The sequence below is a fragment of the Filicampus tigris genome, chromosome 4 (assembly GCF_054856515.1).
Source record: "Filicampus tigris isolate MCC_2025a chromosome 4, RoL_Ftig_1.0, whole genome shotgun sequence".
Classification (NCBI taxonomy): Eukaryota; Metazoa; Chordata; class Actinopteri; order Syngnathiformes; family Syngnathidae; genus Filicampus; species Filicampus tigris.
In genome coordinates, this window is record NC_141220.1 from 3,570,711 (window position 1) to 3,593,307 (window position 22,597).

Genomic DNA, 22,597 nt, shown 5'->3' on the forward strand with positions numbered 1-22,597 from the left:
TGTATTTCATTTGAGTAACACCAAATCTTTTATCTGCTTGTGGGCATCACATATGTTTAAAGCAGTCCAAAAAACAGTTTGTCATATTGTCGTTGGGTGAAGTTCAATCAAATCAAGTCCACACGTTGAAAGCAAAAAAACGGAGAGAAGTTTGCTAAAATAGGCACACAAAAAAACCAACAACAACAGAAGGTTAAAAAACAACTCAGATTGGAAACTTTTTGGAAGCTTTATTGTTTTTAATGTAATTTTGGAACAAGTGTTCTCTGACATGAGTGCCTACTATACATATATTCAAGCCTCTTTAAACATTGAAAAATCACTTTCAAAATTAGTAACAAAGCACATCACTTTATAGTTGAATATCACCTTGCCAGGAATTTTACAGGCTTCTTTCAAAACATGTTATTCATTAAAATGGAAGTCAGCCCCCCAAAATTATTTGTAATAATATGTTTTGCCTTCACTAGTCTAAACATGGCATTCTGATTAATGCTGCGTTTGTGAAATATAAGTTAAGCAGTAAAATCCACCTGTTTTTAGCCACCTCAGGGAGCGGCCATTCTGTCACTTCTGTCGACTGAAAATGACATCACAACTGCTCAGGGAACAGGTAGCGACTAAACACAGCTCACCTGTTTTTATTGAAGCTGAGCCATGATTGGTTGTTATCCAAGCCCTGAGCAACTGTGATGCCATTTTCAGTCAACAGCAAGTGACAAAAATGGCCGCCCCAGAGATGGACAAAAATGGTTGGATTTCACTGCTCAACTCATATTCCACAAATACAATATCAATCAGAATGCCATATGTAGACTAGTGGGGCTGCATAGAACATATTCTTGTCAAGAAAATTTTAGGGTTGACTTCTCCTTAAGATGCAGCGGCAATTCATCAACGATATATTCTGGAGAAGATACTTTAACAATACAGTAGGTCTATGACGATCCTAATACATGATATTTCGAGGTTCTGAACCAATGGTGCACGATGTCAAAATAATTCATCACACGGTACATCAAAGAAAAGGCAGTTCACCAAGGTACTTATTATTTTTCATTTAAATGTTTAGAGATATGGTCTAGAACAGAAGTGGTGTGTATACAAATATTAACTGTAATTATGAGTTTCTTACTACATTAGCTACGGTATGGTCTGAGATTCGAGATACGACAGAGTACTCTGTAAGACTGCATATAGTTTAGAGCCAGCCCTCTGATGGCAACCATCACGCCAAATATGTGTTGGATGTGTGTTGCATATTGTTGTAGTACTGTTTTAGCTTTGCATTCAATTTAAAAGTGGGCTTGGTAGGCAAGAAGATACCCATCGTTAAACATGTAGAGCTGCCTGTTGACTGGGTTGTAACTCAGACTGGCAACTCCCTTTCCGATCTTCTCTATCCGTAGTGCGAGTGTGTTGTCCTCTTTACCTGTTGCTGTATCAAAGGCGTAGAACACCTCTTCCTGGTGATCATCCAGAAAGCGAGTAGCATACAACACACCGCAGCTCATGAAAGCATTGCTTACCGCCTTCTTGAACTGCCTGGTTTCCCATGTCTGTGTGATGTTGAGTGTTTCAGCTTCACTATCCCAAGAAAGTTTGCTCACCATGATATTACCATGACTAGCTGCGGTGGCATAGATGGCCCACAGCCCTGTCTCATCTACCTCCACGTCCACATCACTATTGGCCCGGCAGTCAAAGTAACAATAAGGGAATCTTCTATAATCTTTCCCAATTCCCGGAAGTTCCACCCTTGTGACAGCCTTCTTATTCAGATCATAGCGACAGATATGTTCAGAGTTATAGCAGTGATAGTACAGAGCCTCTCCATACAGGACAGCACTGGGGCCTTCGACAGTATTAGGATGGGTGTTGGATGGAGCTACGGTCAAATCTTTGTGGTTAGCAGAGGCCATGAAGTCTTCGTAAGATTGGTAGGTCCTCAAGATATTGCCTGAGAAGTGGCCGTGGAGCAAAGGCTGAATCCAGAAGATGTTTTTCTGGTCTTCGCTGCCTTCAAGAGATTGTGTCCCCCATGAGCCAGAGATTATGTTTTTACCATATGGACTAACTTTAGTTATGACCGGTTCACTGATGTTGGTCATCAGGCCCTTAAGGCAGTACCTTTGCTGACCTGGAAACAATCAAGGAGAAAAAAAAATCCTTTTGGAAACTGTTTCAAGTTAGACAGCAAGGATCATTTGTATCCATAACATCACTATGAACATGAACTTCAAACGTGACAAATACCTTTGAAATCTTTGGGAATTGACAAGCATGACTCAACGCTGTTTTTCAGGTAGCGGAGTCTCTCTTTTACAGTCTTCATGTTGAATGAGTTTGCCATATGCATCGTGTCAACATCTTTTCGCAGTTTGTGGACCTATAGTGACACAAAGCTTCAGTCATGTTGTGTACAGTACTACACACAAAAGGTTCGATTTATTCGGCGTTCGCTCTATGGTTACATTACGGGATGAACCTAAAAGGCACAATAACCCTTTCAGGTCAATTTAATTAGACTTTCTCCAAACTTTGGAATTCCACATGTCCAACTGGTCGATGTTCAAGTTTTTTTTTGCTCCGCACAACTTACTGTTCTCTAATAAAGATTCACAACTGGTGTTTGCCCATTTCTGTGCCTTTCTGTGAGTCTTCCAGTCTCTCTGTATCAACCTGCTGATGAGACGCTGACACGCTAAGCGCAGTGGCCACCTCCCTCTGAACACATTCTATTTGAACGCTCACAATGGTGGTATGCTCCTACGCAATTGTGAAATGTCAGCTTGGACTCATGATGTCAAAATGTGAACAGTACGATGAAGCAGACTGTTTAAATACCAATTCTAATCGAACCAGGCAATGTATTGGTTGATTCATGTGTCAAACACCAGCTTTGAATTTAGTCATTGACTTCCTTGTTGCAGAACTGCAAGCTGTGCAAAATGATTGAACTGTTGAACAATTGGACATGTGCATGCAGGAGATTAGAGACAGTCAAACTAAGTTCTCCTGTAAAGGTTATGGAGCATAGTAGCCTCATCCGGAAATTTCACCCCAACGCCAATTATAGTTTACTCTTTGTGTGTCTGTATGCTCTTGAGCTTCCGACTTTTCGATTCCATTTTCTAACATTAGGTTTACTTTCTTTTTAAATGATTAAATTAGTATTTGTGATTGCTTGCTAAAAGGTCTGACATACCTCCTTTGAGAGTTTTACTGATTCAGCACTGTTCAGGGACATTGCATTAATGTCAGTCTCCAGCTTACTGAGTTCTTCACCCAACTGACGCAGGGATAAGGCAGAATAGACGCCCCTATAACTTAGGTACTGGTAAGGCTCCAGCCGCCCTGTTATGTTTTCGACCACTGCATAGAAGTCAGGAAGACGCTTTTTTGACAGATGCACCTAATGGAAATGAAAACAGATTGCAGGCTGCAGATCAAGTGACTTGTTGAAAACCAAATCAAGTATTGTAAACATTCCCAAAACTACCAGTCAACATGAACAATGCAAATGTGCTTCAAATAAAGGTAGAGCATCTGACAGATTAGAACTGGTTTAGCGTTACCTGTTGTTCTAGCCCATTAAGGGAATCCTCACAAGATTGTACTTGTTGCAGTGTGGCCTCATAAGTCTTTGCAGGGAATAACCACATGTTGGTGTTCACCTCACATGCACATGAGCCATTTTTCATCTGGCCCGACACGTACTGGACCTGGCAGTTACCCTCCTATCAAACACAAAGTCAGCAATGTCAGACAAAAGGCTGGCTCTATACATACTGGTAAATAAAATAGTAGAAATTGCAAGAAATGAGCACTATAACACTGGTTAAGTCACGATTGAATATCAAAACAGTCCCGGTCTCATTGGTTGAAATGCCCCCAGGCACTGGGAGACGTTCTCAGGTAACATTTTTGCATCTGTGTTTCTTGTGATTGTTTAACAGTCACTGGTTAGGGCCTGCATTCATGCAGCACCTTTTTCATTCAAGGTCCATACTATGAACTCATTTTAATGTACAATAGTATTATCATGGGTGTTGTATATCCAATTCCTGTATCATTTCAGAACCTGAAATGCTATAATTATGTTCCCATAAAATTACATTTATTGACTCATGCCTTTGTGAAGTTTACATGTTCTACCAGTGATCTTTAGCAAAACCCAGTACTAAAGTCATTAAATAACACAACTTTATGTTTGGTAAATTGAAGCCCATTTACACTAATGAAAAATAAATGTATTTGATTAACAATATAATACATGTCAACTCTTGTGTCAAAGAGTTCCCAGAATAATATTGAAAAATAGATTTTAAAAATTGTACAATAAACATGAGTGCAGATCCTTTAGCTACGCAGCATGAAACAGACGTTACTCACTGTGGATGCCAGTAGGAGTAGCAAGAACAGCATGTTGAGAACTCAAGTAATGAAGAGTATACTGACACTGAGAAGAGCTTGTACAAGGACTGTAGTACAGTACACTTCCGCCCACATCTCTTGTGTGCGCTTAATAACAAATGTGATCACTGGTATAGTTTGCGCAACTCACTTCTTGTTCCCACTAAGTCAGCACTCAAGGAGATGGATGTGAAACCTCAAAAAGGGAAACGTACCTAATTTCACGATAGTTGTGCAACAAATAGGCCTAAACTTCCTAATTTTTAATTTTGGGGAATAACAAAATTCCCATGGTGGGAGAGAGTAGATAGCCTTTTCTCGCAAAGAGTGGTAAATGAAGGCGACAGATCAAAGTCAGATCAAATTCATGCTGAAGCTTGTCTCTGGGCAAGATTCACCTTGAACTGGTCACCAGACAATCACGGGGTACAACCAGATTAACAACCATTCGCACACACTTTCACACCTACAGACAATTTAGAGGAGAGTCATCATAAAAGTAAATATCCATACATACATTCTCTATGCTGCTTATTATGTTGAGGGCTGCAGGGAGCTGGACCCATTCCAGCTGACTTTGAGTGAAAGGCAGAATATAACCTGCACTGGTGGCCATGCAGACAATCAAAGAGCAGGAAAAAAGACTGTTTGGCTGAGGGAATAATTACATCATTACGATCTGTAATAACTAATATTCCTTTGACTGATGAGGTTAAGAAGTGCATGGAATGAATGGATGGATGGATGGATGGATGGACGGACGGACGGACGGACGGATGGATGAATGGATAGATGGATGCATGGATGGATGGATGGATAAATATTTCTTTGGGTCAAGTCAGATCCGATCCATTCCAATCCATCATATTTAGAGCATCCTTGTTACTATCATTATTTACTTGAATATATTTATTGGTGGCTGAAGACAAAAGCAGCAGAATGAATTCTGAAGTGAGGGTCACTGGTAGTGTAATGGTACACACATGCCCGCAGTTGTGTGCGGGCAGCATGATCGATTCCCGCTCAGTGGCGGTGTCTGTGTGTGCCCTGCGACTGGCTGGCGACCAGTTCGGGGTGTAGTCTGCCTTCGCCCGTTGACGGCTGGGATAGGCTCCAGCACCTCCCCACGACCCTGTATAGGATAAGCGGTTTGGAAGATGACACATGACACATGAATTCTGAAGTGTTTCAGGTAATATCATCCTCTCATATTCAGCCAAATGCTTCAAACCTCATTGGACAGCGCTTCACAATGCAGATGGACAATGACGCAAAGCATACTGCGAAAGCAACCAAAATGTTTTCAAAGTGGAAGTCAACCCAAACATATTTTTTTCAATATGTTCCCAGCAGGCCCACTAGTTGAAACACGGCATTCTGATTAATTTTGCGTTTGTGAAATATAAGTTGAGCAGCAAAATTCACTCATTTTTAGCCATCTATGGGGGCCGTGATTGGTCATTGTGAGCAGTTGTGATGTCATTTTCAGTCGACAGAAGACAAAATGGCCGCACCCGGAGACGACTAAAAACGAGTGCATTTTGCTACTTAACTTTTATTCCATCCATCCATCCATTATCTATACCGCTTATCCTCACAAGGGTCGCGGGGCATGCTGGAGCCTATCCCAGCTGTCTTCGGGCAGTAGGCGGGGGACACCCCGAATTGGTTGCCAGCCAATCGGAGGGCACACAGAGACAAACATCCGCACTCACAATCATACCTAGGGGCAATTTAGAGTGTCCAATCAATTTACCATGCATGTTTTTGGAATGTGGGAGGAAACCGGAGTTCCCTGAGAAAACCCACACAGGCACGGGGAGAACATGCAAACTCCACACAGGGAGGCCGGAGCCGGGATCGAACCCACGACCTCTGAACTGTGAGGCGGACGTGCTACCCAGTCGACCACCGTGCCGTTGCTGGGAACATATTCTTGGGAAAAATATGTTTGGGTTGACTTCCGCTTTAAAGTAAAAGAAGTGGGATGTTGTGCAAAGAACAAACAGGAACTTAAGACAGCTGTAGCAGAGGCCTAGCAGAGCACCACTAGAGACAAAAATCGGCATCTGGTGATGTCCATGGGTTTGACACTCCAGACTGTCCTTCATTATGAAGGATTTGAAACAATTGTTAAGTATTAAAAGGTGACAATATGATTTATGATTATGTTAATTTGCCCAATTACTTTTGGTCCATTAAAACGGTGGAGGCACCTATAAAATGTGTTGGAATTTCTACACCGTTCACCTGATTTGGATGTAGATCCCCTCAAATTAAAGCTCAGTCTGCACTTAAGTCCAACCTTGATTGTTTCATTTCAAATCCATTGCTGTGTTGTAGGGCGGCATGGTGGTCGACGGGTTAGCACGTCCGCCGCACAATGCAGAGGTTGTGGGTTTGAATCCAGTCCTGGCCTTCCTGTGTGAAGTTTGCATGTTCTCCCCGTGCCAGTGTGGGTTTTCTCCGGGCACTCTGGTTTCCTCCTACATTCCAAAAACATGCATGGTAGGCAGTGTTGGGCAAGTTACTTCCAAAATGTAATATATTACATATTACTAGTTACTTGCATGTGAAAGTAATACGTTTCTTTACAATATTACTCTATTTATAGAGTAATGCGTTACTCAAGTTTAAGTTACTTTTAAGTTACTTTTAAAAAAATCGGGGATTCATTTATTCAATAATGATTTCAAGAGCATAAAAGGAAAATGCAAAAATTTGCTGCCATACTCTAGCTGGTAAAGTTAACTTATGAGCATATTTAACTATATAGTGTGGTCTATAATATTAAACGTTTCGACTCTATGGTGTGGTGGGACATCACTACCTTTGATCAATATTTGTATCAATAAGATTTATTTTTTAAATATAAATATTGGAACTGATATATTGTCCTGTAAATAAATAATCACAGACTGTAAACCACAGTGGCAGCATGGCTCAGTGGTAGTGGTTCTTTCCCAACCGTCAGGTTGTGGGTTCAATCCCCGGCCATTGTGACCATGTTGAAGTATCCTTGAGGAAGATACTGAACCCCCAGTTGCTCCCGATGCTGCGTCATCAGGAGGTAGATGAGGTTCAGTGTGAAGCGCTTTGAGTACCAAACGTAGAAAAGCGCTATACAAGTGACAGTCCATTTGACATTTACACACAAATAACAGTGATGCATAACATATAATCCATAATTGGTCTAACAAGATAGATAGATAGATAGATAGATAGATAGATAGATAGATAGATAGATAGATAGATAGATAGATAGATAGATAGATAGATAGATAGATAGATAGATAGATAGATAGAAACACAGACAGGGCATGTGTAATAAAAGCAAAAATATGTATTGAAGTCAAAACTGACCTGACTAAATGTTTTTTCCTTTTTCATTATTATTTTTTCTATTTATAATAATCGAAAGTTCAGTTAGTTCTAATTTTCTTTTACTACATGGAGACAAAGTTTCGACGTGATTTGAAAAAAAAAAGGTGAATAAGAAACGAGCGCATCAGGCTCTAATAATGTAGTTTTAGTTTGTCCAATTGATGGTGCCGTAGCGTGACGTCATTTGTCACTGGCAGATGATTTGCATTTTGATTGTTTAACAGCCATTCAGAATCACTACGTTTTACATATGGCAATTGATGGCACTAAGTACATTAAGTCATATCCAAAAAGGACAGTGACTTATTTTTTTTGCTGTTTATTCGCTTCGTTTTACTTAGGTTTGTTCTTGCTTGTATTCTGTGTCTATGATTTGCATTTTATTTTATGAAACCGTGACAGTGATTATTGTCACAAACAATAACTTCTCAGCCCTCTTGGGTATTGTCAATGGTATAAAGACAATCGAATTGCATGGCAGAGAATTGACTCGCGCACTCACGTTGTCACAGCTCCAAGTGCGACAGGAACTTTTTATTTAAGTATTGCTGGAAGTAATAGCTTATGATCTAGTGATGTTAAAAACAGACCTGCTTGTAAAATGTAAAATACAGATGTCAACATATGTATTATAGTCACGAAATTTCTAACGCGTTACCCGACTCAGTAACTGTAATGATATTACAAAAAAAAAAATCGGAGTAACAAGTTACATTGCGTCGTTACTGCCTAAATGTAATATATTACTGTACTGCGTTACTTTTGTAACGCGTTACCCCCAACACTGATGGTAGGTTAATTGAACACTCTAAATTGCCCCTAGGTGTGATTGTGAGTGTGGATGTTTGTTTGTCTCTGTGTGCCCTGCGATTGGCGATTGTGAGGATAAGCGGATTGGATCATGGATGGATGGATGGATGGATTTTGTGTTGAACAGAGCTGGAATGCTGAAAATTGTGTCAACATCCAAACATTTATGGATTGACTGGATGATCATAAATCAAAGGTCTTTCTTCAGTTCGTAGTGTAAGGTTAGGGCCCTTGTCATGTGTCGTTATCCAATCTGCTCCACTTGATCGATACAGAACCTCCTTATTACTGGTAATCCTCTCCATGATTTCCCTGCTATCAAGGCCGCCTTTACCTACTCATAGGCCCGGTGCTAACCATCAAATATAGGCCCCCTCCCCAGCCCTAACTGAAATGCTCAACTCATTTTTTAACATTGACAAACAGATCAGCATGCATATTTATGAATGTCATCAATTTTAACAAATAGAACAGTTGACAAATCAAAGCTTTTACACACACTATATATTTTGTATGAACCAATAGTGCATTTTTCCAATCTCTTCTATGAATACAAATATATTTTAATTGTATTTCACTGGGCGGCACGGTGGTCGACTGGTTAGCACGTCCGCCTCACAGTTCAGAGGTCGTGGGTTCGATCCCGGCTCTGGGCTCTCTGTGTGGACTTTGCATGTTCTCCCTGTGCCTCCGTGGGTTTTCTCCGGGTGCTCCGGTTTCCTCCCACATTCCAAAAACATGCATAGAAAGTTGATTGGACACTCTAAATTGCCCCTAGGTGTGAGTGTGGATGTTTGTTTGTCTCTCTGTGCCATGCGATTGGCTGGCGACCAATTCAGGGTGTCCCCCGCCTACTGCCCGAAGACAGCTGGGATAGGCTCCAGCACGCCCGCGACCCTTGTGAGGAGAAGCGGTATAGATAATGGATGGAAGGATGGATAGTATTGCACTGATATAACATACAACTCTACTCAACCAAATTATCACACATAGTGCATGCACTCTTCCGCCTACAATACTTGCTAAGATCAAAATAGTATGTCTAAAGTACAACAATATACAGAGCGCCGGACATTGCCGTCACGTGTCCCACAATGCCCTGCACCAAATGCAAACAATGCCATCTTGGCAGGGTTGAAAACTTGAACATCATTTGAGGAAATGCCACATTTTGACAATGGTAGACAATACAGGGAGCAAAATAAATGGCGAGTGTTCCAGGCTTCCAAAAGAAGAACCAATTAAGTAATTGCGCAGGTGTTCAGGTGGACAACACACCAGGGTTGACGTGAGTGAGAGCGCCATCCGGTGCGCCCGCATGAACTCCTCGTCCGCCCATGGCGATGGAAACAGGATACCACACGAGCCTGTGGCAGGTATTCTGCACTGCGTTTCTCACGCTCTTTGTGGTGGAGCGTGTGTTCGCACGCGGTTGTGCATGGCTTGTCGGCTGGCCGCTCGCCGCCACAACCCGCCAGCCAGCCCAGCCCTGGCCTTCTAACATTCTGAGCCTTTGTATGATCGCAAGGACTCACTAGTGTCATGCTCTCGTGAGACTGCTGCATGCTCGTGATAATTGAAAAGGCACTCCTGGTCCATCTGTGATATCCACCCTTGCCAGCTTGAATATTATATCTCATTTGTCCTTTACATCAAAGTGAGATGTGAATTCACTTGGACAGAATTCTGACTGATGAACAGCCTTTGCTGCGTAAACAAATGCACGCGGGGATCAGTCACGTGATGTCCAGAGTCTATCGTATGAGTGTGTGACTGGTCCGTGCATGCCGCAATGAAATAATTGACTAATTAATAAACAAAAAGCAGAATAAGGTGGAATTTCATGTCCTCCGATAAGAACTTTAGCATTAAGCTATTGGCCCCGTAGCGCTGGCTTTTTCTGGAACTTTTGCAGCGGAGAAGTGAGTGACAGAAAGTTCAACAAGTGGTAGAATAATGTGAACCTGTTAACACTTTTAAGATATGGCACTGCACAACCCTGTGGGTTGACGAATTGGGATTTTTTTTTCCAATTATGATTATTTTTTTAAATTATGATAGACCCTTGAGTACCGTAGGAAAGTAATTATTAAGTGAGTCAAGAGTCAAGAGATAAATATAAACCTAAAAAGCCTGTCCCAGATATTTTCAATACTATCCATCCATCCATCCATTATCTATACCGCTTCTCCTCACAAGGGTTGTGTGCTGGAGCCTATCCCAGCTGTCTTCGGGCAGTAGGCGGCGGACACCCTGAATTGGTTGCCAGCCAATCGCAGGGCACACAGAGACAAACATCCACACTCCCAATCACACCTAGGGGCAATTTAGAGAGTCCAATCAACTTACCATGCATGTTTTTTGAATGTGGGAGGAAACCGGAGTACCTGGAGAAAACCCACGCAGGCACGGGGAGAAAATTCAAACTCCACACAGGGAGGCCAGAGCCGGGATCGAACCCACGACCTCTGAACTGTGAGGCGGACGTGCTAACCAGTCGAACACCGTGCCGGGGAGGGGGCCTATATTTGATGGTTAGCACCGGGCCTATGAGTAGGTAAAGACGGCCTTGATAGCAGGGAAATCATGGAGTGGATTACCAGTAATAAGGAGGTTCTGTATCGATCAAGTGGAGCAGATTGGATAACGACACATGACAAGGGCCCTAACCTTACACTACGAACTGAAGAAAGACCTTTGATTTATGATCAGCCAGTCAATCCATAAATGTTTGGATGTTGACACAATTTTCAGCATTCCATTTCTGTTCAACACAAAATCCATCCATCCATCCATCCATTATACATGAGTTGTAATAGTATTTTAGCAATATTCTTTACTTTCCAAGTGAATGACACTGATGGTTGATGCCTTATGTGAAACATTTTCTTTTTTTGTTGATAATGCATACTTTGATTTCATCTGTTATCTAGACATCCAAAACAATCCCACAATTTCTTGAACTGAAACCAGAGGAGGAAGTGAACATTTACAGAAAGTGTTCCAATATGATGCAATGAAACATCAACATGCAAAAATGCACACATGCAGAATCCGCATGCAATGATAAGAAGTCGGTGGTGGTTTTCATTCTCCTGTCAGCCATCATGAAGCGTCACACGCTCATTCTCCTGTGTTCTCTGTTCAACTTCACACAACAGGTGAGATGTATTCTTCTAAAGTACAATGCCTAGTGAAAATTCTAAAATCATATTTCACATTTTTAAAAACATATTTTTGTAAATTGTCTGTTTTGTCAGCTGTCTCCAAAAGATGATTGTGTGTGTGAGCTGACTAACAAAGAGAAGACGTTCCCTCATGAGACTCTCAACTCAGTGAACGACAATGCATCGAAATGCTCTCACACTGTCACCCCACAGAAGGTAACAAGCCACAAGTTATCTATACTGAAGACTGTAATGTGATATCAGTATTTATTTGTTCTTTGCAGGCTCGGGAACTTGAAAGTCTGCTGCTTGGTTTGAAGCTCCGTGTGCCCCAACTACTAAAAGATGTGTCAATACTGGAGAAGGAGGATGACGGCGAGCTATATGGAGCCGTTAGCCTCCAAGTGATAGAGAATGAACTCACTGAGATCAAGAATATGGTGGACAGGCTCAACAGAACCACCCAGGGATACCAGCACTTAACAACTGACTCTGGCAGACAGGTAAGTTTAAGTTTATGCCAAATTTAAGTAAAATCAGTTAAGGTATCGAAAAAAAGACAAATTCTTACTGTGCCCATAGACTTTTTGAAGCTCATTTGACACAACATACAGTAGGCGACAATTAACAGTAGTTAATGTGATGTCCACGATGAGCTTGGAATGTCTGACTTGCAATATCTGCCCGACCTTGACCGTTCCTAATAAAATAAACAGCGCATGGAATTCCTAATATCTACCTTCCCACTTTGTTGCTGTATGTTAGTGATCCATTCCTACAACCTGAAAAAAAGGGGAGGTTGATCATTGCATGTTTTCTACTGTCCTATCATTCCTTTCACATTTCAATTGAACGTTTCTTCATTCTGGATTAATCATTCAAACCATTGTTGTTGTTGTTTCAATTGTTGTTGCTTTGTCTTAGCTGATGCACTTGAGAACAGAGTTGCAGAATTTGGAGCAATATGACACCCTTCAGGTAGAAAAAAAACGTAAAGACAACCAGCGCCTGAAAAGAGCCCTGGACGAGTGCAAGAATGATAATGAAAACAATGCACAGCCCACACATGATCCAGACAGTATGCAGACCTCAGGCAAGATTGATCTTCAACTGTCTCTAGAAGGCATAGCCACAAGAAAACAGCAATCATTTTACTCCTCTTGATTCCTATTCAGTTGATAATGTTCTATTGCATATGGTTGGTTATTGTTAATAAATTTAATCCCTGCATCAACTTCCCTTTTTTCTGTAGATGTCTGTCCCCAGGGCAAGTTTGTGAACATTTCTGGGCCTAGTTTCTACTCAGCAGGAGAATCTACTCTTAACCACAAGTATGGAGGCTGGGGCCGTGACCCGAAACCTGAGTTGGGGAAAGAGAAGTGGTATTGGCGGTTGATACTAAACGTCAACAACATATATGCCAACCATATCACTTTCTACTCCAGTCTGAGCTCTTTGGCCGTAGGGATGAAGATACCAGGTACACAGCACCACTCCATCATCTAGAATTCTAAGGCATGTCTTTTGAAAATGCATCCAATCATATATACTTATCGTTTTTCTGTACCACTTCTGTTTCAATGTCATAAGGAAGCGGAACCGCAAACCAACTGACTTGTGAAAGGCAGGGTACACCGTCGGTCAACTGGACCAATATGAATAATGATGATGATGATGATAATAATAACAATAATAATAATAATAATAATAATAATAATAATAATAATAATAATAATAATATTCTTTCTTTGAGGAGCAATTTTACAAATCAATGACTTCATTTCACGACCACATTAAAAAATTTGATGAGCATTTTTTCTTTGGTAATCCCAGGGACCTAAAGCAAGGGTTTCCTTAAACAATAAACCTACGACAATATAATGGAATGGGGCAGTGCAATGTAGGACTGCACCTATCAAATATTTACGTATATGATTATACTGCTGAAAATTCAATAAAATAATCATGTAGTCGGGTAAAAGATATTTTTACTTAATGCATCTCACTTTATAACAAATAACCCAATGGTTCCCTTTTTTTGAAATCCTTTTTTATACAATCAACAGATTTTATTTATAAATCCACACCGCGCATAGCAGCAAACTGTCTGAGATATAATATTCAAGCTGGCAAACTGCCTTAGTGAGGATTAAGATGGAAGTTTATATGAGCCAGTGATCATATACTGTAGAATTAAGGCATCCTTGTCTCATTACAGACAATTTCTTCATCCATCCTGCCAATCCAACCACCAACACCATTCAGGGACCAAATGTTGTTGTATATGGCCAGGCCTTGTACTACAATTGCTACAACACTGCCCGACTTTGTCGGTTCAACATAGCATCCAAAACCGTTTCCGCCCTAGAGTTACCCAAAGACACCAGGTTACATTTTCTTTTTTCTTGTTATATTATACAACAGGGGTCACCAAACTTTTTGAAACTGAGAGATACATCTTGGGTGCTGATGAATGTGAAGGGCTACCAGTTTGATATCCACATCTGTAAATTATTACCGATTAACAATATTCATGTATGTGAAGACACTGATAATATGCGTATCTTACGCATGTAACGTGTGATTCTTATCTTCAATATCCTCAAACCATGCGTACGCACAAATAATGAAGGATGCACATCTGAAACAATGTCTAAAAACCACATCTTTTACCCAAGATACCTAACGTATTGAAACTACAGTCATTGTATAAACACTAATAATAGTTTTAACAGTAATAACTTACTGCTTACTGTACAAATGTCTGTACATTGAACAGTTTGTACAATGTCTGTGTGTCCGGGGACAGTCTAAAATTGTAGAAAAGCTTGGACTATTTTTAGAACAAGCCCACAGGCTACTCATGTGTGAGATTGGAGGCTATCTGGTGCCTACGGGCACCACGTTGGTGACCCCTGTTATACACTATATATTTAACAGTATGTTTAAGACAACAAACCTGTTAACAAAAAAATATAACCTTTTTTCTACAGGGTTAACTCAAAGGGGAATTTTTGCCATGTAAGTGAATGCTACATATACACTGACTTTGACCTTGCAACAGATGAGTTGGGTGTGTGGCTCATTTACAGCACAGTCGAACACTTTGGTAACCTGGTGTTGTCCAAAGTGGAAGAAGGAATTATGCCTACGCTCAACCAAACGTGGCACACCTCTGTCTATAAGCAGGCGGTCACCAATACCTTCATGGCCTGTGGTATCCTCTATGCTACACGTTATGTAAATAAGGACATAGAAGAGATCTTCTACGCATTTGATACCGCAACCGGAGTGGAGAAGTTCAACCTTGGCATCTTCATCAACAAGATGTGTCCTAACATTTACTTCCTAAATTACAGCCCAGTGGACCGCATGCTGCATGCATACTGTGATGCCTACATGGTCTCCTATAATGTTTTGTTTGAATAAATACTGTAAGTACTACAAGCATAAACCAAATAACCTGATAATAAAGTTTCTTATTCTTTTCATTGCTTGTTCCATTGTGGGGGATAGTTTTTGGCAGAGGTTATCCCACTCCTACACACACACACGAACCCCCCCCACCCCCAAAACACACACACACACACATCAGCTGTTCTGATAAAACTGACGACACTGAATCATAATGCAATCACATAACGACACATAGGTTTTCAAATAGGCAGCTCTTCCTGGAAAGGAGGGGCTGACACTGCCGGAGTTAGGCCCAGCGCTGCTGTTTCTACTCAACCAAGATTTTTGTATTTCATATTTGTTATATTAAATACTCAAAGACACATTTACACATTTCATTTGAACACAATATCATATGTAAACATAACAAGAACAGGGGTGTAGAAATTCTACTGTAAGATTTTTTCCCCGACGGAACAAAGGGCCTCTCCCTTGGTAGCCTCGTCTCGGAATTCCTTATAATAGTCCACATAACTGGCCATCAATTCATTTTCAATAGCTCTTATTCTGTTCAGTGTTGCAGGGAAGTGGAGCCAACCTCAGCTGACTTCAAGTGAATGCTGGACTAGACCCTGGTGGCCATGCAGTCAATTGCAGGGCACAATTACAGACAAGCAACCATGCAAACTCACATTCATGCACAAAAAGCAGGCTACTAATCACAAAAACATTTGCTGTCACATATCCTTTCACTTTTTGTGCATCCAACACTTCCTTGAACAATAAGAATTGTTTTGTTTTGCTCCAGGAAGTTTGATGCTGCTTAATGCTTGCTTCGTTTCCCCAATACACTCTACACATTCATTTATTCCTCACCGTGCTTGAGAGCATAGACTAGATTGCTTTGCCTGGTTTTTGGGGTGTTCCAGCCTTTGCCCCAGGGTGTTGCGAGGTTTGAAGTGTATTGGAAATTTGAGCAAGTTGGAAATCCTTTGTTGTTTTTAAGATAGAACTGAAATACTGTTTATGGAAAGACAATATCATTGTTTCTTTCACTGTGTTCTTTCTCATCCACCAGTCTGGTACTGATACATACGGAAAGACATTATTGTTTCTGTCACTCTTTTCTTTCTCATCCTCTATGCTTTTGTCCCTCCTGGAACTAGAAGCACTTTCCACAATGGACCAGTTGGGGTCATCTCGGGTTTAGAGGTCTTCCCTTAGGTGCCTATGCTCTTCTTTGCATTGTGGGCTAATTGGAGGTCTTCAGGACTGTGTTTTAGTGTCGTAGTTATGCTCATTCTGTCTTCCACTGTGTGGTGTGGGAATACAGTACATTATTGGTCATTGAGTGTAGGTTTTGCCTAAACTTCAACAAACATGGCTCTGTCCTAATAAAGTGTCTTTCTGTGTCCTTTTTGTAAAGGTTGGCAACAATGGGAGAGACAAATGATCGCACAGCTCAGGAATTTTCCGACACTCTCAGTTTTTTCCAAAAAACGTCCTGCCTCGATCAAGTATGTTGAGGTCGTGTGGCCGAGCTGCCTAGGGCGCAGGCTCTAGGCTTCAGTCTCTCTTGAGGCGTGGGTTCAAATCCCCCTAACATTTTTATGCCAGTTGAGGTAATACACTCACTTTTGTTGTCTTGATACTCCAATTCATTCTGTCCTGTCAATGTTCCTCCTTTCATGTCGACATCTTTGTCCTTCACCCACTGAACTTGAGAAACAAATTCCAAGTTACTTGAATCTGCATCTCCCAGGCCATCTACTACCACATTGGTGTGACTATTCCCCCCTGGCCAGAGCCCAAACCCTCCAAGGTCCAAGGCCTTCCTTTCTTCTTTTGAGAACACACACCCTACTGTGATGTCGGACTTTCACAAGAGCCAAGGCTGTCACACCCTTCCCCATTTGTCCGTATTTACATTTCACTCAGTGAGTCTTACCTACATTCTGTATGTTAATCTTCTGTCTCCCACGTTACTGCTCCACCCTTTTGATCACACTGTATAAAAGACAGATCTTTTACATTGCTCAGGCTCAACTCACCTACGTGAACACATTCCCTGAGGGTGGGTCCACCAGTTGTCGTTCTTGCTTTATTAAACTTATATCCCCACAGCAGACGCATTATTGGATTATTATTGCTGCAAAATTTCTTGCCATCATGGTGGATACATACACAGTCTATCAGATCTGGGCATTCTGTCTATGTGATGGACCGGTCTGTCTATCCGTCAATGACGGACGCCCGTTTTGCTGACAGTTGACGAATGACGGGAACATTTTTTAAATAGACGGACTAAGCATAGTCGGAATCCCATGTATTTAATTCGTCTTTCGTCTGTAGTCCGTCTATAGTCTATGTTTCGCGGCAAGCCTTAACACCAGTGAGTTGTTGTTGCATGGGGGACAGATTTGAGTGATGGACCAGGCTGTTAACAGGCTTCCATGGTGCAGTGAGTCTCTCTTTCTGTTCAAATTCAATGAGCGCTCCGCTTGTCTGACTGGAATCTGGAAATGTTGTTGTGGACCTTCGATGAGCCGCTTGTCTGACTGGGAGCACTTCACGCCTCAATTACTCAATGACATGTGTCCCATATTCGTTTTATTTCATCGATGACAACGCTGTGCGTGTGTGACAGTTGTTTTTGTTTTATTTAATTTTTTTGTCACGTCTGCTCGTGCGGGACCTGCGTGTGACGTAAAGATTACGTAATCGACGCCGATTGGCTGTCGCCAGCAAAGGATGGGTCAGGACCACATGCCTCGATTGAATATGCAGGACGGAAACCGGGGATGAAGGGACGATGCCCAGCTCTGGTATTTTGCAGCGCTGGGCACTTGATACATTTTTGCCAGCCTGTCCTCTGTCCTCTGTCCTCCGTCCGTGACCTGGGTTTCCTTCCGGCCTCGTCCCCTCATCCTTATTCATAAAAATGATCGGCTCTCGACCCCATCTTTTCAAAGCTGTTCCGTCCTTACGTAAGCCCCCCCGAAAAAAAAAGCATCCTTGCATGACGCGCTGCAGGAGATATGCTAACCGCGGAGGTTTAGTTAAAGCTCATTCCCTGGCTAATTTACTATTCAAATCCGCTGTGGACACGGTTCAAACGCACTACTGGTAGTTACCCAACTGCGCGTACTTACTTCCATTGCAAGCCCTGGCAGGAACGAACGCTGTGCACCACACATGTTCAGTCTGCACGGAGGAGAGTGTCGGCCACTTGATTGCGATTTTGAAACCTTTTTTTGTTAGCTTTGCCACCTGCCGTCTTCTACCAAGCAAAAGCTCTCCCTCTCTGATGTGCGCGAATGAAGCGGCTGCGGCATTCAGGTTTCAAATTTCCCGCGGTCAAACGCCAGCTCTCCTTCTTCTTTGCCTCATTCTTCTTCTCCTTCCTTTTCGTCTCCCCTCCATGCAGACCGAACGTGCCCAGCGTTCCTGCAGGGGCTCCCAATGCAAGTGTAACATATGATTTAGTTGCAAATTTTTATTTTCATTTATGTATATTAATTTTGGTATTCCATATATTGTTTTTTGATTTATATTTTTTCTGACGTGGTGCAATATTGTGTTGTGAGTATATATTTATTTTTATCCTGCTTAAGTATTTGTTCCTGTCCTCCTGTCGGTTGTTTTAGTAGGGAAGACGCCAGAAGAAGTGCATGAACTTAACCTTGAATTGTAACTCGCCAGACCACGGCCTCCGGAAAAGGTAGAACAACTTTTGAGGGTTACAAACAAGGAAGTGCGCGCAGTTGGGTAACCAGTGGCACGTTTGAAGCGTTCGGAGGCAATTATTGTCGTTTGCCCATTTCAGGCTTCTTTATACTCCCACGGCTGACATCCCAAGCACGTCACTGCAGCATTACTGCGCGCAGTTTGCCTTTATACTTGTACACAAGCCACACATGTTGTTTTGAAAATGTGTTAAAGTTTGATTCCAAGTCAGGGGGCATGGCTACGGCTACTGGCGAGACACTGCAGGGCGGAATTTACCCAGCCTTTTATGGCCAATTCCGGTCTGCGTTTTTACTGTCGAGCAACGATCAAAAAGACAGCGACAACAATGGATCTCCTGCCTGTACCAACAAAGAGACCTAGGTGACTAGACGATGTATTTAATTGTATTGCGAAAACGATCTGGAAGGTGGCGGCAAAGGTGGTACATGCTTGTGTAACTTCTTTCTACACACATACACCCACGCCACTGCCAAACTAGTTTGCCTCGCAGAAGCAACAAGCTACGTGGTGGATCCCTTCCTGCGCGGCAACAAATAAATTGCCGGGCCGAGTCTGGGGAAATTGTAAGTCATCGCAGCATGTGACATAACAGACCGAACACGAGAAAGAATGCGCGCAGCGTCGTATATGCAGCAAGAATTTTGACATGTGTGCGGCATGTGTTACAAACCTGTCACCAACATGTCTCACGGCAAAATGCATCAGTCACGTGATGCAATGTGGCAGTTGTCGCCGCCGCCCTTGCTTAGTCCGCCCCTTATTTTCACACGTGTCACTCCGCCCCAAAAATGGGCGTCCGTCCAGGATGGAAGGAGGGACAGTTCCCCCCCCCGGGATGAACTGCCCATCTCTGGTATTTTCCCTGTTTTCATCAAAACGATCAGCTAGTAACACGCCAGTAATACCGGTGTGTCTATGGTGTCAATGTGTAGATGACTTGAAGCAACTTTCGAAGCGCACCCCACATAGGGAGAGGATTAGTTTTGCATGACTGTGCGACCATAGTCGAAACGAGCTGTTTGGACAGTTTTCACAAACCATTGTCGAAATGTTTTGTAGGTTTCGAGTCCATAAGCCCAATTAGCAATTTACAAAACAACTACTTACTCAATGTGTGTTCGTTTTATCTTTCAAGAAGGTATCCAATGTAAATAAAGACTCACACAAGTCGATTGAATTTTCTCATCAGTTTATCTTTACCATCTCTGAAGTTCAGGAATGAATACAATAATCAGATCTGGGCAGCTTTTCCATCCTCGCGAATGCTCTCACCCGAGACGGGCGAGGAAAGAAAAGGGGCACGGTCTAACATGCAGCCCTCACATTTATACACTCTTCGAAACCTAAACATAATGTGGGCTGGTCTCCTCCCTGGCTGGCCCTGCCTATGGGGCTGATCTTCAGCAGCTATTCCTGTGCTCAGATCAGGGCACGCTGGATTCTGGGACTTTGAAAGGATTATGCGATATGTAATTCCCATTTTGATTTTTGGTTAACCTGTTGGCTAATATAAAGCCATTCATATAGATTTAGATCCTTCACCATCCCACACCTAGTTACGTTACGTTACCTAACTGATCCCAAACCAGTGTTTGAATCGCTAGCTAAACTGAAAATCTGGCTTACCTCTCTGTGGCTTTTGTAATAATGATGAATGAAGTAGGACGCTGTCGTCGTTGTGTCTTCATTCCGTGCAAAAAATATAATTATATCCATCGTGAGGCCAACACTAGGAAAAAAGCTGATCTAAGACGTCGGAGATCACCACCTTACACTAAATGATCGAGATGACCGAAGCATGCATAGACTCCCATAAACCTCTAAAACTTCCTTAAGGCTTCATAATAATAATATTATTATTATTGTAATAATAATAATTATTATTATTATTGCTGGATGATACATCTCCAAGGAGCAAGTGAACGAGGCATCTTCTCACCATGTGTTAGCATCATGCATGATTCACCCTCCCTACAACCACAGACGTCTTTGCTGTCAGTGGTTTCGAGAATGGCATTAATGTTCAGATTGGGGGCCCTCTAGTGGCCACGGGGCCATAAGCAGCTACTTAGTCTTATAGGCTGGGCGGGCCCTGAATATACTCACCATGTCTTCTCTGGATGTGTCCAAACCGTTCAACTCTGCAAAGAGCGTACGTGACGTCTGAGTACAGTATGTGGCAAGACTTGAAAATTGCAGTACACAGATGTTCTCCATCCAATCTGACTGATATTGAGCTTTTTTTTTTTTTTTTTGCAAAGAAGAATGTGAAAAAAATTTCAGTGTCGAGATGTGCAAAGCTTTCAGAGCACGGGTCACCAAGTCCGGTATCGTTTAGATACAGTACAGATAATTTGAAACGGGTGTGTTGCAGCGGGGAGAGATGGAAAACATGCAGGATAGGTGCCCTTGAGGACCAGACTTGGTGACCACTGTTTTAGAAAAATACCCCCAAAGTGAGCTGAATACAAATGCACACCACAATGTTCATATTTTTATTTTCCCCAAATTTGGAAAACTATGAATACAGTATAATTTCTCTTTCACTTCCACTTTGTATTGATCAATCTTATAAAATCTCACTAAAAAGCATTGAAATTCGTCAATAAATGTAAAAATGTGGGAAAAAAATCTAAGCGTGTGGATACCTTTTCAGGAACGGTATACATTTTATGGTTGATGATGATGATTTAATGATGGTGATAATAATTGAGCTGCTGCTGGGAAAAAGCAGAAAATGACTCGCTGTCTTGGAGGGGCCCATAGTACCTTGGAGGATATTACCCCTCCAACTCCCAAGGCACAAGGCTGCAAAGCGTTGGGCGTCAGACTGAAAATGTTGCGGCTTTTACGCATCTTCATACAATTGATGTGATTGCGAGAACAATGAGAGAACACCTACTGACCCTCCCAGCTGCTCATGAAGGGCTCACAAGTGACAGTTGTTATTATGCTCGACACACGCTTGCACAAACAGAGATATCTAGGGCTTAAAGCAGAGTCTTGGTTATTTATCACAAATAATGTCTATCCATGCCAGTGTCGTATGGGGACAGACAGAACAAATAAATGCTTTTCGACTAAATGGCAGACATTAGCACTATGTTCAACTAACAGGCCAAACAAGTACATTTGTGAGTAAATTGAGACAAAATTATCATTATGAGCTATTGTTATATTTCTACATATCGTCGCTGTCCTCTGAAAAACACATGTTCATTTTTAGAAATATTCTTGTTTTCGCGTTACAGACATCGCATTAACATGAACATTTTTTAAAATTCCAAAGTTGGATATACGTGTTTTTCACAGGCCAGGGACAATATATTTTTGGTGATGATTTTGTTTGGTGGTGCTGTGAGATTTTGCTAATGTGAAACTTGGGCCTTAACTTAATAAAGGTTAGGAAACAATGTTTGAGTGTGCCCTACAAACAGCAGCTGTTACCACTATTCTATAACACGGGTCCCAACATTGATTACATTCAGAGGTCACTGCTTATTTAGGCCATCCGAAATGGTAAAACAATTGCATAAAGCCAGTGAATTCCAACTTTACGGCGCTACCGGGTTGTTTGGAGAAGACAAAGAAAAGAAAAAAAAGACATGATCCAAGAGTTGTAGCACATCTCTGCTAAACTTCACACCAGACTAGTAGGAGTTTGATTTAGTACT

General features: G+C 41.8%; 2 protein-coding genes across 2 annotated transcripts; one reads left to right on the forward strand and one right to left on the reverse strand.

The window, feature by feature from the left end:
- Window positions 1-215: 215 nt before the first annotated feature.
- LOC147148180 (olfactomedin-like) lies at window positions 216-4,525 on the reverse strand. The gene is made up of 5 exons (XM_086029640.1): window positions 4,396-4,525; window positions 3,579-3,740; window positions 3,209-3,415; window positions 2,257-2,389; window positions 216-2,140 (listed from the first exon to the last, which is right to left on the reverse strand). Exons 1-5 carry the CDS (start codon window positions 4,426-4,428, stop codon window positions 1,296-1,298), a joined length of 1,380 nt encoding a protein of 459 aa, XP_085885766.1. The 5' UTR covers window positions 4,429-4,525; the 3' UTR covers window positions 216-1,295.
- A 7,118-nt stretch (window positions 4,526-11,643) lies between these two features.
- Window positions 11,644-15,268, forward strand: LOC147148181 (olfactomedin-4). The gene is made up of 7 exons (XM_086028549.1): window positions 11,644-11,771; window positions 11,871-11,993; window positions 12,062-12,280; window positions 12,702-12,870; window positions 13,030-13,257; window positions 13,996-14,164; window positions 14,771-15,268. The coding sequence occupies exons 1-7, from the start codon at window positions 11,718-11,720 to the stop codon at window positions 15,204-15,206; spliced, it is 1,398 nt and encodes a 465-aa protein (XP_085884675.1). The 5' UTR covers window positions 11,644-11,717; the 3' UTR covers window positions 15,207-15,268.
- Window positions 15,269-22,597: the final 7,329 nt, after the last annotated feature.

Bases quoted from the DNA above. Each gene is read 5' to 3' on its own strand.
- LOC147148180 (XM_086029640.1), bottom strand. From the start codon at position 4,428: ATGCTGTTCTTGCTACTCCTACTGGCATCCACA. The intron at 3,416-3,578 runs GTAACGCTAAAC...CATTTCCATTAG, and splicing joins TTAATGGGCTAGAACAACAG to GTGCATCTGTCAAAAAAGCG. The intron at 2,390-3,208 runs GTATGTCAGACC...GTGTCACTATAG, and splicing joins CAGTAAAACTCTCAAAGGAG to GTCCACAAACTGCGAAAAGA.
- LOC147148181 (XM_086028549.1), top strand. From the start codon at position 11,718: ATGAAGCGTCACACGCTCATTCTCCTGTGTTCTCTGTTCAACTTCACA. The intron at 12,871-13,029 runs GCAAGATTGATC...TTTTTTCTGTAG, and splicing joins AGACAGTATGCAGACCTCAG to ATGTCTGTCCCCAGGGCAAG. The intron at 14,165-14,770 runs GTTACATTTTCT...TTTTTTCTACAG, and splicing joins GAGTTACCCAAAGACACCAG to GGTTAACTCAAAGGGGAATT.